At 41.3% G+C, this 15,970-nt stretch overlaps 1 protein-coding gene across 2 annotated transcripts in view; it reads right to left on the reverse strand.

Moving 5' to 3' along the window:
• Nucleotides 1-15,970, reverse strand: part of LOC135482691 (nonsense-mediated mRNA decay factor SMG5-like) — a 39,570-nt gene that overhangs the window by 22,577 nt on the left and 1,023 nt on the right. For both annotated transcript variants that reach the window (XM_064762953.1, XM_064762954.1), the window contains exons 2-14: nucleotides 14,019-14,117; nucleotides 12,617-12,740; nucleotides 12,234-12,390; nucleotides 11,392-11,493; nucleotides 9,918-10,086; nucleotides 8,755-8,880; nucleotides 8,025-8,096; nucleotides 5,680-5,885; nucleotides 4,765-5,045; nucleotides 4,006-4,093; nucleotides 1,757-2,221; nucleotides 1,085-1,192; nucleotides 395-476 (exon numbers count right to left, since the gene is read on the reverse strand). In XM_064762953.1, coding sequence (XP_064619023.1) covers nucleotides 395-476; nucleotides 1,085-1,192; nucleotides 1,757-2,221; nucleotides 4,006-4,093; nucleotides 4,765-5,045; nucleotides 5,680-5,885; nucleotides 8,025-8,096; nucleotides 8,755-8,880; nucleotides 9,918-10,086; nucleotides 11,392-11,493; nucleotides 12,234-12,390; nucleotides 12,617-12,740; nucleotides 14,019-14,117 — 2,079 coding nt within the window. The remainder of the gene's footprint in view (nucleotides 1-394; nucleotides 477-1,084; nucleotides 1,193-1,756; nucleotides 2,222-4,005; nucleotides 4,094-4,764; nucleotides 5,046-5,679; nucleotides 5,886-8,024; nucleotides 8,097-8,754; nucleotides 8,881-9,917; nucleotides 10,087-11,391; nucleotides 11,494-12,233; nucleotides 12,391-12,616; nucleotides 12,741-14,018; nucleotides 14,118-15,970) is intronic.

The raw sequence follows: 15,970 nt of genomic DNA on the forward strand, positions 1-15,970 counted from the left end.
GCAAATTTGACCAAAGAAGGAAATGTGAAGTGGACAACGGATCAAGTTCTGAAATCTATAAAACTGCCACCAACGTGTGACTGATATTGTTTTAAGTTTCAACAATGCTTATTACAATATCGGTAAGCTTTTTTGGGGATTTGTAAATTTTTGTACTAAAGTTCCGGGCATAATGTTAGGATGTGGTCGACAGTCACTTGCTCAGTGCTGTAGGGGCAATAATCATTTTCTCCAAAACCAAAATTTTGAAGTAGATGGTGTTGAAATCCACAGTGGCTGGTTCAGAGTTGGAATATGATGACCTGGTCTCTTCTGGTGAGATTGCGGCAGGTGTTGTTGTCATATCCAGGGAGGACAACCTACCCCATGAACAGTGCTGCACAGTTATACACACCTGTCTATGACACTATCAAGACTCTCATCGCTACTGGCATCGGCATCTTGTGTGTCACTTTCAGTTGGCAAGCTCGAATTCTCTGCAAAGATGCATTAAAAACACAAATTATCACCCTTGGCAATGAGAAATAAAACCAAGTGTACGGAGGCACTCAGCCATGAAATAATTTGGAACAGTATAACATGGTAATGGACTGACCACATACTGGATACATCTTATTAACTGTGTTTACTTTTGGGTGATGTTGCGTACTGCTGTGGCATCCATCACACCACCATGTGCCGATGGCCGACTTTAATCGATTGTATTTTGACAGTTTTTGTCCACAAAAGACTTCCCCCATGCTGAGATTGAGAATTTTAGTACTAAACTTCATTCAAATTAATGTAAAGAGCCAGGATTATTTATTTACTTCCTAAAACTCATACTGGTTTACCGCTTAGCTATGACGAATTGGTTTTGTGGTCAAGTGCAGGCAACAATGAATGCAACACACAACATGCACTACACCATGATGTCATATACATGTACTGCAAATGTCCTCAATCATAGCCTGTGAAATTGTCGCTTAAATGGTAATTAGCAAAATTGTTAATCCAGAGATAAAAACCAGTGCTGTCTCTGGGCTATGGGTGTCCTCTGGGTACATTTTATCCTAAGTTGAAAACCTGGGGTTGAAAGTCTCACCTGTATCCGTCGGCTGCAGACTGCCCTCAGTGTCTGTTTCAATGTTGAATGTAGCCAGCTTCATAGCAAGTTCTTCAACGTATTTACTTTCTGGGTCTTGATCAAATCCTGCAAACGGTGACAACAATTGGTGAGAAAAGGTTCTATAACCACAAAGAGCTGGAGTGAGGCGCGGTGAGACAGACGAAACTGTCCAGAAACGTAACTTTTCATCGTTCATCTTCTCCTCAATCATAGGGATAGTTTGAAAATAGATGTTGGCTTACTGTACTAAACTATAAAGTTAATGAACTTATTTGGAAATATTAAATGGGTTGCATGAGCGACACCATTTGCAAAGACTCTTTCCTCAATGTTCAGGCAAGGAAAGTTACAATATCTTTCTTCCTTTTTTTAAGATTTTTTGGTTATTTAGTAGTTTATGCTTAATTAAGAAGTGAACTGAAAAGTGTGCCCTCTTTGTTCAACAATGGCAGGCTGTCCAGTTGGCAGGCGAGCGGCATCAACTGCATTTCTGGAGTGGTACAACATTGTCTCTACGGCACAGAATAGGTTATACTCACTCATATTCCACAATGCTGCAGCCCACATGTGGCTATTAAATCATCCAAGTAATATCGAGAATGATTTCAATACAAATGTTTCACTGAAGAAAAATCGTAATTCCCTTACCTGGTGGTACAGTCACTTGTTTCTTGCCCTGCACCACATCCTGACACAACTCAAAGTCGAGCATGTCGTCTTGGTCCCGTTGACTCGACAAATGACCAAAACGAATATGAGGCAGACAGTCAGAATTGGTGAAAAACTCGCTGGAATATTCCTGCAGAGAGCTCTCAACGGATTCTTGCGTGATGTCAAAAACCCTGTCACTTCCGAATGGATTTTTTGGAAGGTTGTCATCAAATGTACCGAAGAATGCAAACTCGTTGATGGGATTCAGATCAGAGGAGAGAATATCGTTCTGGTTTGCACTGTTTTGTTCCTGACCACCCTTGGCGGCAAATCCAGGCCGAAGTTCTTGGCTCTCCATTAAGTTGTCATCGCTGTCGTTGGATGAGTCAGATTCGCCCAAGTAGTTCAAGGCCTCATCTTCGTCAGAATCGCTGAACATGGTATCGAAAGGAACATCGCAATCTGAAATAATTACACATAGTCATCACTCTGGAGACTCAATTTCCCAAATCTTATTAGGCCTTCCAACTTACTGAGCAGCCTGCCCTGGGGGGAGAGCTTTCATTTCAGCAGCTCCAGTGTTGTGGAATTCCCTCAACCAAAGCCTACGCAAGATGGACACACTAGAGAAAGATGGAACTATTCAGGAGGCACTTCATGGTGTGAAAAAACAGTTTACAAGTATTGAGGGGCGCTTTTGAACAATTCTCAAGTGGAAATAGCGCCATATAAATGTACCTTTACTTTACTTTACTTACTTACTAGATAGTGCTATTTGAGGCCCGAGCTGCCTCACAAGAAAAACACCCAAGAAAGTGCACTTTATCAGTAAATTTTTGAGAATAAATTGTGTCCATCTGGTAACATAGACAACATGACATCATATGCACTTTATAATCCAGTTAAAATGAACCAGCGCATTACTCTGGTTGCATGCACAAAATGGATCCATGCATATTTTCCAATTTGTTCGCCTTCCATAGGAAGCGGTGCATTTTCATCTCTATTCAATGCAAGTCATGCTTGAAGAACCTTATTACCAGATGAACACAACAATCTCAAGTTGAAAGACTTCAACAACACTGTTTTACCAACTTAATTGAAGGACTTTTCCTTTCCTTGGACAGGCCAGCTCAGTAAACTAGAGGGCCTCCCTGATTCTCGGCAATCTAGGAAACTGATTCTCCAGGGTGGTCATGCAGGTGAGTAATCATGGCCGCTAACACTTATCTCAAACCCAAAAAGCCACACAATCTGATCTGCGCTACCCCAGTAATAGATTTTTAACAAGTGCATGTACATGTATTAATTCAGTCATTTCAGACTAAGCAATTTCACTTATTCAGTAATGCAGCAATCTCCCTTATTATTTCAAATCAACAAATTTCAATAATACTGCAATTTTACTTTATTTAGGTAAATGTAATTTCATTAATTCAGTAATATCTCTAAAAAAATTGTGGTTATTTTTGATTAAGATACCCAAAAGGCCCAATCTACTTAGAAATTGTGCTTGACAAATCATGAAATATCTGAAATTTTCCAATTTGTTCTCACATCAGGACACCACTACAGGAAATTGGGTCTCTCAAGTAAACAAGTTCAATGCAATAAAATACAAAGTACGATTGATGATGATAACAATTATAATACAATTGGGCAAATTCAAAACTTGTCCCACATCAACATTTTCCAGTTTAATCATTATTTGCCTCCTAAATCAGCACAAAAAAAACCTTATTTTGCTGAGTTATGGGTTCAGCATCTGCTTAAAATGACGACGTATTATGGAAACTATGAAATTACAATAAAACCGACCCCATACCTCGAGGAAGTTCGGCTACACCACTGCTAGATGAGTTAATCTCGGGTCATCACAAGATAAACACATCCTATGCAGTGTCCACTGGCACCAACCAACTATGATGAGCATCAAATAAGGTTTGAACTAAATTTGATGGTCATAAACGAAATAAGCAGTCCATTTCAAACATTTTCTAACATTCAGGAGTAAGATAATAAAGCTGTATAAATGTTATCCAAAATTCTCCAGACCAATGACAGCCACCTTGGATTCGGAAAATGATAGGGCTGATTATTCAAATTATAAACATTATAGTTTTGTTCTTTTTAATGATTTGCGGTAGGGAATGCTAGCAGATGCTGGTGGATGCTGGCAGATGCTGCTTAGGATGACCACTAGTCTTAATAAAGGTTAAAGAAGGTGAAATCCTGTCATAGTTTACCAGGGTCAGAATCCATCTCCAAGTCATCACTCTCTCCACTTCGCCTTCGTCTTCTTCTCTCAAGTCTCTGTAGCATCAACTTCTTCTTCTGAAAGGATAAAAGCCGATGAGCTGGACCGGTAGAAAAGTTGGCCGATGAACTGTCAATATAGGCCTTGAGCCCACACTGAGAAGAATAGCAAAAGGAGGTAAAACTGATAGGTGGTACATTATCTTATAAGCATGTATAATGAGATATAAATCTTTGAGAAGGAAAAAAAATCAACGGTTCGCCTGGCCCAAATTATATGTCTGTTTGCAGAAACCCAACCCAAGCTTTTCAAATAGGGTAGGTTGGTAGGCAAGTTTTTTTTTCAACTCTCTTCGGGGATAAAAATATATGTGTCTGGACTATTTCCGGCTAAAATTTATGTCTGAAAACGCATTTAGTATCGACCATTTTGCCTGTCAGTGTCACATGTTTCAACAAGATAATGAATTCTGATAGCCCAGCCGTCGATATGTAGATCTCATTCCTTATATGGGCAAATTATGATTCGCATCGGCGATGCGTTATTGATGGATAATTGGTCATAAAATAATTTGGGTCGGCATTCTGCAACACTGGGGTCGCTAGGTCGTAGATTTTTGTGTCATTCAAAAAGTGCAGGTGTTCGAAGGCCATAAAAATGTTAAGAGTCGGCCCAATTACAGCTGGGTCGGTCGGGTTATGGCAAACAGACAATAACTTAGGGCCAGCCTTAGGGTAAGTCTGCATACCTTAGCCGACTTCTCATTTTCCTCCCGATTATCCGACTTCTCCTCTTTTTCAATTTCCTGCCACTTGACTTTCACCTCATCAGCAAATTCGACATGACGTTCGTTACCTCGTGGAGACTCCGACTCAGACGAGTTCGAATGAACAGGACTCTCTGCTGCTAGCTCCTTTCTGGGGTTCTCTGCTTCATAGATGGCTGTCTGGACTCTGTTGACGACGTGGTTGAGGACATGAGAGAACAGGGCGAGGCTGAATGCCATCGCTGCTGTTATAAACTTGGAACCTGAAAGGGAGTATGAGAAACTTAAATGAACAGGACTCTCTGCTGCTAGTGCCTTTCTGGGGGTCTCTGCTTCAAAAATGGCTGTCTGGACCCTGTTGACGAAGTGGTTGAGGACATGAGAGAACAGGGTGAGGCTGGACGCCATTGCTGCAGTTTAGAAGGGAAGCAGGAGAAAATGATAGCCCCTTCCTTGGGTAAATGACTGTTTGGACCCGACAAACTACACAACAGGGCTGAGGACATTAGAGGACAGGGTGAAACTAAATGCCAAAACTGAAAATATTTCAAGCTTATTCATCCAAGTGATTTGGATATGCACATAAATCAAGTTTTAATGAACTCTCTTGCTATATCGAACTCACTGATCGACAATTGCATTTGCCCTAAAAATTTTCTCGTACTCACCATACAACAAGTACACGTCTGGAATAACAGCCCTAAATCACTGCACATGGTTTTAGCCATACCTACGCTGTGCATTGTGCTAGACTCATTTTGTAGGTCTTCGGTGATTCGTACTGCCATTCAGAGGTTACAATTTTTCGGCACCACGGCTTGTCCAGACCCAAGAGGAACAGACTTGTAGATAATACTCAGTAGCAAGAGGATTAAAGTTCTAAATAGACCATCTTACCCGACACATTCAGGTTGTGAACTGTCATGATACACATGACGACCATCTTGAAAACAATGTCATTATCCAAATATGGGCCTTTGTCATCTTTGCAAAGCTCATCCGTGTAACCATTGATGGTGTTCTGTGGCGGCTGGTAGTACATGCACAGATTGAAATCCTGTAATGTTGTCTGACAGCATTCTTGCAGTTCTTTGTTTTCCAAGCTGAAAGCAAATACACGGAAATCAGCGGTCGTTTTTAAAGGGGATTTCGCACACCAACGATTCAGCCTACTTTTTGCATTTTCTCGGGCGGTGAAAATAAATCGTCCCATTTCCTATTTATAAGTCTGGCGCAGATGAGTTAGCTAGATTAGGCCTGCTCAAGATGCGGACAATAGGGTCCATTCAGTAACTTGCGTATGACTTGATAATGCTTTCATATCTACTCTGGTGAGGGAAGGGCATTGTACTTAACGTAGGTAATATGCTTTAAGGTTTTCAGCACGGTTATCAGAAGGGAAAGTGCTCTAAGAAATCTGATTATCTGTTCGAATTCGACTGTTTCTCTGCAATATGTTTAAAAGTAAAACTGAACAACTTCTGGAACAGTGGGAAAATTGAACCTTTGAAAATGTATCACTTTCAAAGCTGGAAGTCAAGCCCTTGAAGTACAGTGGAACCCTGGTAACACGACCACTCATGGGACCGTTGTCAGAGTGGTCGTGTTACCGGGGTGGTCGTGTTAGCGAGGTTGGGAATCCCCAGACGAAATACATGATTATTTTTCCCGCCAAAATTGCCGACTGCATGGCGTGTGTACGCTGTACTACCATAGCAACGCTGCCTGATTGAGATGATGCACGCTCCAAAGTTTTGTTATCATGCCTCGCTAGAACAATTCGTCGATAAAATTACATGTTACATTCTCAGAATGAGTTAGAAAAGGTAATTTTGTAACTCATTTTATCCACAAAGTTTCATTATCTGCCCGACGTGACGCATTTGCGGGCAATTCGCTGAATCATCCTCCATGTACCCGACTGTTTGTGACGATTGAAGTAAACTTGTCGTATGATTCCACCTGAGAAGATGAGTTGAGTAATGCTACAGTTTTAATCAAGTCTATTTTCAGTCAAAATATTTAAAGAAATATAAAATGATACTGTAGTAAATCAACCAAGTTCTCCATATCATAAAACATTCAAACGTCTCGCAAGCTTGTTATTGTCATAAGTGTGGTCTTCAAACTACCCGCCGTTTATTATAAGTTCATATGCAAATCACGCAAATCACATGATTTTGCTACTGCTGAGTGCGCATGTCTGGTACTGAACTGGCTCAGTAATGAAAACAAACCATGAAAACGTTCGAAAAGGAAAGTTTATTTATTCATTTACACTTATACAATTGATCATACCTGCAAAATCACATTGTATTTTTTTTGTTTTCATATGTATTCCCATGGCCACTGTCCCCGTCTCAACAAAGCTTGGCAGCGAGGTGCTAATTACTATGCCGCGGTCGCGACCGATTACGGCAATTAGGCCTGGTGGTCGGGTTAGCGGGGTTGATTTTCAGTTTGGGACCGGCCAAGCCAGTGGTCGCGGTCGGGGTACCGGGGTGGTCGTCTTAGCGGGGGTCTCTTAATGGTAATTAGAGAGGAAACCATTCGGGACCGGAGAATCGTGGTCGCGTTGGCGGGGTGGTCGCGTTACTGAGGTGGTCGCCAACCGGGGTTCCACTGTACACTCAAAAATATTTCAAAAAGGCAATTTCAATGCTGTAGAGACTGAGAAATTCTATCATTGGGCAAAGTAATATGACTTTTAGTCTATTGTGGATGATTCAGGGTGTTCTCCAACTCAACATTACTACCAATTGACGAACAGTGAGCATGACAGGCTCCTAAAATACCAGATTATGAGTAATGTGTTTGACTCTCAGAAGTTCTTTGGGTCCTTGAGCAAGAAACTCAACCCGAAGTTGCCTTTTCCTTTGAATGAGACATAAACAGTATGAGGGCTCTTTGTACTGGTGTCAATGCCAGGGCACACTAAAGACCCCACCAAGTGAGAATATCAATAGCTTGCCATGACTCTACCACTGACAGAGTCACCAGGCCAATAACTCTAAAACATCTAGATTTATAATGAACAGCAGTTTACAGTGTAAATGCACTACGCGCCAATGCAGCCTCGTTTTGAATTCAGTGGTTATGGCAACCAAAACCGCTTGAGTTGGTGCAAAATATGGAAGCAGTCAAAAGGGAAGGGTACAAAGTACAGTATCATCATTTCAAATCCAGCTGTGCAAATATGGTCGGTATGTTGAAGCACTCATCCAGAAATAGGAATCACTTACTTTTGTGTGTTGAAGTGCAGTACATCCAGAAGATACATGAAGCCAACTATGCATCGTTTGATATCTTTGTACCTGGGAAGGAAGCAGAAAGCTAAGTCATTCACTTAAAGGGACAATATAGGCAGAAGCTAGGCAGGCAAGGTAAAGTTACACAAAGCCGTCGATAGGGGTCTCTCACATCTCACAGTAAGTCGAAATGATTCGCGCTCGTACGAGGAATATATTTAGTGCTGAATCCGACATGACCCAGGGCCCTTACTGTGTATATTGGGCACCTGAAGATAGCCAAATTAGCCCCTCTGCTCCTGCCTATAGTCCCCCTTTAAAACAATGGCGTCACAGCATGTACATTTACACTTCCTAATGGCATTGACATTTGTATAGAAACTGAAGTAAAACCATTTACTCATTTTTATTCGAAAGCAAATAATCAATCCTCCTTTTTACATTGCAAATGCCAAATATTGTTTCTAGAGCTAATAATGTCCTATCCTAGTTGATGCTCAGTTCTCAATTCAATATACAGTAGAACCTCTATATTAAGGACACCCTCAGGACTGACAAATGCTGTCCTTAGTAGGGAGGCGTCCTAATTAGAGAGGTCAAATTGAATGGAAACAACCAATTTGGGACCAAAAACTAAGGTCTTTAATGGAGAGGTTGTCCTTTAAATAAAGGTGTCCGCAAAGGGAGGTTCCACTGTATAAAAAAATCTATGACCATTACCAACCTCTGTTGCTCTGGTGGGAGGTCCCGCGGTGAACTCAGTGATACTTCTGTATGCCTCTTACGGTTCTTCTCAAACAGACGCTTCATGTTGCCCTGAGCTCCTTCAAAGCTTGTCTCACACAACAGACTGGAAATAACGAACACACTTCAAAAACTTTTGAAAGAAAATTCCGTTTAACTTTGATTCTCACAAAGGTAACCAAGCATGTTTACAATGGCATCCATGCCAAACCAAGGTTGGAATCACTTAATTTGATTGAAGGTTTTCGTGTCACATTGTTGTGGAAAAAGGTACACACAACTCACTTACATGTACATCAACAATTGACATCAAACATAAAAACATCACTGTGATAAACATTGGATTGTTGCAATGACTAGACCCCAGTCATTAGAAAGAAAGTTAAGTCAAGATTTTAAAAGTCAGAGCAGGTTTAAAGTGTTTCGCATGCAGTGGAATGAAATCCTAAAGACAAGATAGTAATAAAATATTTAGTCACTGGGCTTGTGCTAGACACCATCCGGGTACGCACTCCCGCCAAGACGCAAATGCAGACACATCACAAGACTGTGACCTACCATCTCATGCAGCAGAAAGAGAGTAATAAGATTTAGTCATTGGGCTTGTGCTTGACACCATCCGGGTACGCACTACCCCCAAGACGCAAATGCAGACACAGCACAAGACTGTGACCTACCATCTCTTGCAGCAGAAAGAGAGTAATAAGATTTAGTCATTGGGCTTGTGCTTGACACCATCCGGGTACGCACTACCGCCAAGACGCAAATGCAGACACAGCACAAGACTGTGACCTACCATCTCTTGCAGCAGAAAGAGAGTAATAAGATTTAGTCATTGGGCTTGTGCTGGACACCATCCGGGTACGCACTACCGCCAAAACGCAAATGCAGACACAGCACAAGACTGTGACCTACCATCTCTCGCAGCAGAAAGAGAGTAATAAGATTTAGTCATTGGGCTTGTGCTGGACACCATCTGGGTACGCACTACCGCCAAGACGCAAATGCAGACACAGCACAAGACTGTGACCTACCATCTCTTGCAGCAGAAAGAGAGTAATAAGATTTAGTCATTGGGCTTGTGCTGGACACCACACTGCCAAGGAGCTAACACCGAAATAGAAGAAGATCACACAAACCTACCATCTCATGTAGTAGTAAGCTGCAGTGCAGTTATAATAGGACGATCCAGCCAGGGTGCCCAGCTGGTTGTGCGGCATGCCCGTATCGGGCAGGAGGGCGAGCGCTTGGTAGTAGTAGCGGCGAGAGAGAATACGACTCTTGATACCGTCAAACTCTTGCTGGTAGCGAGCTGAAAAAAGTGACTAAAAAGTTGACTTAAAGAGTAAGTAGAAAGCCTTTAAAATCGTTCGAAATACAGTTTAACCGTGAGACATTCAGTTAAAGAGTAAGTAGAAAGTCTTTAAAATCGTTCCAAATACAATTTACCTGTGAGACATTAACTCGATATATCACAACTGACCAAAATTCTGTGCCGAAATATTGCCAAATGACCTATATCGGAGATTTAAATCGGCCATTCCAGGGGCAAATAACTTGGTATCAAAAACAGAAGTCAGCCATGTTTTGGAAAATGACATCATACCATGTAAAATTCAAAATGGGCATCCTTGAGTTTCCGATGGGTCGGGCACTTGCGAAATTTACGCACCTCGGCGCAATAGAGGTCGATATGACGTAACATACAATTTTGTGACGTCTTACGATGTAAATGGCGGCCTCCATGGACCAGTGCGGTTTTTTTGGCGGGAATAGGCAGCCAAACGTAAAAGGGCCCATAGAAGTCATATGCAACCTGATATCCGCTCAGAAGTTTCTGGGTCGTTTTAAATGTTTGCTGTGACTACAGTAATGAAAAGCAGTGTGGCTCTAATCTACTTACTATTTAAGAAATCAAGCAATATCATCATGGAAAGTGTCTATCAGGTTCACCACCATTGTAAAATTTACAGCAAAGATTTAACATGACTCTGGTTTATAATATTTGTCAAATGGACTCAGTGGAGTTGGACCCTCTGCGCAAATAGAGATGGTGAGCCATGAGCCTTGAGTAGTTATCTATATATCCATGACTCTCTTACATTTCACATACACTTATGAGGGAAAAAATGAGCCACTTCAATCTACATCTTTGGGGAAGGCTACGAGTAAAGCTGGTTGGAGAAGAGGACAACCAAGTCGCTGGTCCGAAACAAAGGAAACCGGAGAGCATACTCGAAATGAATGCCTTGCTTACCAATATCACCAAGGTAGACAAGGCTGCGATGACAATCACGATGGGGGATCAGTGGCAGAGTGGTTAGAGCGCCAGGCTTATAACAAGGAGGTCGCAAGTTCGACACTCGGACGGATCAGTACTTATTCATCTTTGTGTCCTTGGGGAAGGCATTTAACCCTACTTGCTCCACTCCAACCAGGAGTATAAATGAGTACCAGGTCGGCCTGGGAAGTTAACCTGCAATACCAACATCCTGTCCAGGGTTACCGGTAATAATACTCCTAGTTGCCCAATGCTACAGAATCCGGGATAAGCTCCAGCCAAATGAGTCTTTCTTGGCTCGGCTAATAGCCCAGCCGAATTTAACTTTTAACTTACCAATATCACCAAGGTAGATGAGGCATCGATGACAAGCACGCTTTGCCCATTCCAGGATCTCTGGTGGCAGTTCATGTTTCTTGATCTGATGAGATTTCTTGTCTGAAAATGTTGTTAGGCAATAAAAATATTGTTAGGCAATAAGATGACAACTAGGTATTACTAATTAGGGAAATGCATTCCTAGTTCTACACGTGGCATCAATGGAAAAGGACATTGTCAGGTAATAAACCATGATTTTTTTCTGCCAGACAGTTGTCGGGCTCCAACCACATATTTAGTTTCAGTAATCCACCACCTGTCATGAAATAATCTGTTTCAAACAGCAAGAGAGGTTTAGTTTAAGATATAATGGCAATTGGTTTTAGGTTTAGAGCTTTCAGGCTTGACAGAGCAGTAGCTTATGTAACCTGCCCTAATACTCTTACTCAAATGATCAAGGTTCTGGCACGAAGCACAAGTCAATGGAGTCTTCAAGCCTGATCTCCTACTGGTACTGAAGGCACTAACTCACATGATCAAGGTTCTAGCAGGAAACACAAATCAATGGAGTCTTCAAGCCTGCTCTCCTACTGGTACTGAAAGCACTAACTCACATGATCTAGGTTCTAGCAGGAAACACAAATCAATGGAGTCCTCAAACCTGATCTCCTACTGGTACTGAAAGCACTTACTCACATGATCTAGGTTCTGGCACGAAGCACAAGTCAATGGAGTCTTCAAACCTGGTCTCATACTGGTACTGAAAGCACTTACTCACATGATCTCGGTTCTGGCACAAAGCACAAATCAATGGAGTCTTCAAGCCTGGTCTCATACTGGTACTGAAATCACTTACTCACATGATCTAGGTTCTGGCACAAAGCACAAATCAATGGAGTCTTCAAGCCTGATCTCATACTGGTACTGAAGGCGTAACAGAAGATGGTGGTAGTAGCCAGCTGCTGCCGCCAGGTGGGTCCTCACAGCACACTCTAAGCCGCTGTTACTGTGCAGTTGCTGAAACAAAGACGAAACAATAGTGAGCACAAGTCAATGGGATCATCAAGTCTGATCTCATACTCTTACTCTAAGCCACTGTTAGTGTAACTGTAGTTGCTGGAACAAAGATAAAACAAGAGCGAGTTTCTGCATCGCTTAAAAACTACGATTAGGAATTACAAATTCACCAATTCAATGCAAATTACGCACTCTTTTCTCAAAAATGGGCAAATCACTATCTTACTTTCCTGTTATGCTTTGCAAGCTGTATTATGTCGTAAAAAACTTTCCTCCAAAGCAACTCCTCTGCTCTGCGTCCATACTCAATAGGGTTGTAGAACATCAACCGCTCACAGTAGTCTTTAAGTCTAGAATAGCAACAGATATCTCACATTGAAATGTGCACAATTACATTAGGAAAACACCATGCTAATTATTATTCGTTTAGATGTTGATCTCGCATGGCTAAGCTGGTTCTCCTCCACAGGGCTCTCAAGGTAGAGTGGACCCTTGATATTCAAGAAGTTTTGTCAGTGTGCAAGAGCAGGTAGGGTCGCCAGCAATTTAAAGAAGGTGGCCCTACAGAAACCCTTAACAAATTCTAGAACAAGTCAGAGTGGCTCTTCCAATCCAAGGTAGGGTGGGATGCCCTGACAAAAGGCCTTGCGGAGAACACGGTATTAGGATTTTATCACCTCTACGCCAGTTTTTTAGGGTAGGTAGGTAGGTTTACATGAAGCTAACAATTCAGGGGCAAACAGAGATCTTCTTATGTCTGTTTGACAAACATTTCTTTTTAAACACTGGGCGCAAGGGGCTCCATCCAGGCAAACTTGGGTTACTGCCGCCGAATTGGTAGATGTCGTCCTGGGTCCCCCTAAAAGTTACCCAGGACGATCCTGGGTACCTTTTAGGGCATTAAAAGTTACCCAGTTTGAAATTCGTGCACTTTTGAAACCTGCCGACGAGGTTCTTGAAAACGGTACTTTAGCGTTTTGCAGTGCACGCAATCAGCTCAGTTCATCAAGAAGGATGATCTGTTGATCTGTTGAAATCGTTTTTTTTGCACATAAAAAAAAAAACGGGAGTGAAATGGATTTAATATGGCAATATGATGATGATGATGATGATGAAGAGCCACGCCATCCTGACCTGCTTGAGAATGAGACCTGCTCTAAATCATCGGCAGAAACTCGCATTTTGACCACGTGTGTTTTGACAGCACTGGTGTAAAAAATTCCAATGAATTCGTGCACTGCAAAACGCTAAAGTACCGTTTTCAAGAATCTCGTCGGCAGGTTTCAAAAGTGCGCGAATTTCAAACTAAAAGGTACCCAGGATCGTCCTGGGTAACTTTGAGGGTTACCTAGGTTGACCTGGGTACCTTTTAGGGGTACCCAGGACGACATCTACCGATTCGGCGTTACTGCCTCAGACTTGTATCCCAACCATTTTGATAGGCCGCAGTGGTCTACATCTTTTAGACAAAGCCAACCTCATCAACAGATACATGTACAAGATCAGCATAGGCCTCCCACAGTTGCATGCAGATGGTGCCAATTAATTAGGTCAGTACCTGAACAAGCTGAAACAAGATCCAAGCAGACTGGATTATCATTACCAAATCGGCTTGAATCACATTTTACCTATTGCGATATCCTATAGCCTCAGGAAGAAAGACATCTCGATAGGCTTTCTTGTGAGTGAGAAGTTCATCCAGCTTCCGAATGCAGTCAAGAGCAGCTCTGGAAGTGGAAATACAAAATATTGGAGGTTATGCCAGTCGACCATTAAGGGTTGACCATACGTGATTGGCCAAAAAACAGGGCGGAGGGGAATCTTAAATAAGGCAGATATAGAAGTTCCAACGTCAATGACATTATTCTATCTATTTACCTTTCACGGTAATGCCTCTCGAGCCATTGTCTGGCGTCTTTTACCGTGAAGATCTATTGTAACTCACACAAAAGGTGCGAGTCTAATGGTTACATTTATGTACATATAAATGTAAACAAAATTAATTTCTACTCCATATTAACTTACACAAAAGGTGCGAGTCTGATGGTCACGTGTGTGTACATATAAATGTAAACAAAATTCATTTCTACTCCAAATTAACTCACACAAAAGGTGCGAGTCTAATGGTTACATGTATGTACATATAAATGTAAACAAAATTCATTTCTACTCCATATTAACTCACACAAAAGGTGCGAGACTAATGGTTACGTGTGTGTATGTAAACAAAATTCATTTCTACTCCATATTAACTCACACAAAAGGCGCAAGTCTAATGCTAAACCTGTATAAATGTAAACAAAATTCATTTCTACTCCATATTAACTCGTACAAAAGGTGCGAGTCTAATGGTTACGTGTGTGGTAACATAAATGTAAACAAAATTCATTTCTACTCCAAATTAACTCACACAAAAGGTGCGAGACTAATGGTAACGTGAGTGTACACATAAATGTAAACAAAATTAATTTCTACTCCAAATTAACTCACACAAAAGGTGCGAGACTAATGGTTACGTGTGTGGTAACATAAATGTAAACAAAATTCATTTCTACTCCATATTGACTCACACAAAAGGTGTGAGTCTAATGGTAACGTGTGTGTATACACATAAATGTAAACAAAATTAATTTCTACTCCAAATTAACTCACACAAAAGGTGGGAGCCTAATGGTAACGTGTGTGTACATATAAATGTAAACAAAATTCATTTCTACTCCATATTAACTCACGCAAAAGGTGCAAGACTAATGGTAACGTGTGTGTACACATAAATGTATACAAAATTCATTTCTACTCCAAATTAACTCACACAAAAGGTGCGAGACTAATGGTTACGTGTGTGGTAACATAAATGTAAACAAAATTCATTTCTACTCCATATTAACTCACAAAAAAGGTGCGAGTCTAATGGTTACATGTATATATAAATGTAAACAAAATTCATTTCTAATCCATATGTCCATGAATCTGAAATTTTTTGCGGTTGCTCCATATAAATTCCAGTTCCGGTATTTTTTTTCGTGATTTCATGCACTGCTACCGTTCCTCCCACCCTTCTAAAGACTTCAATGAAGGAATGCATCGAAGTACCGGCAGCATCTGGTGCAAGTTGCGGTGGCGACGGAGAGGGAAATTCAAAAAAAGGGGAAGAAAAACTTCGACACAAGACGAGACAAAAAAGGTCAATGTTGGTCTATTTGCCCCAAAGCTTACATTTATTTTATTGTTGGATTGATCCAACAAATGAACTAAAACAAAAAAAATTAACCAATCAAAAGTCAAATTAATGAAACGATAATATCTTTAATTGACAAGATAAGGAAGGGTCATGGTTGGGGTTAGCTATAGCATGAAAAGGCTGGGTAATTGTTGGAGTTAGCGATAGCATCAAAATCAAAGGACATTGTTAGAGATAGCTCTAGCATGTATGACTATGAGAAGGAAGTGTCATGGTTGGAATTAGCAATAGCATGAGAAGGAAGGGTAATGATGGTTGAGATTAGTGCACGGTCACTATAAGGTGTCAGAAGGACTCGAGATGGTTTGGGGGGTTCCACTCCATCGGCTCGCCTCGGGA

This window comes from Lineus longissimus, chromosome 2 (genome assembly GCF_910592395.1).
Source record: "Lineus longissimus chromosome 2, tnLinLong1.2, whole genome shotgun sequence".
NCBI classification, from domain to species: Eukaryota; Metazoa; Nemertea; class Pilidiophora; order Heteronemertea; family Lineidae; genus Lineus; species Lineus longissimus.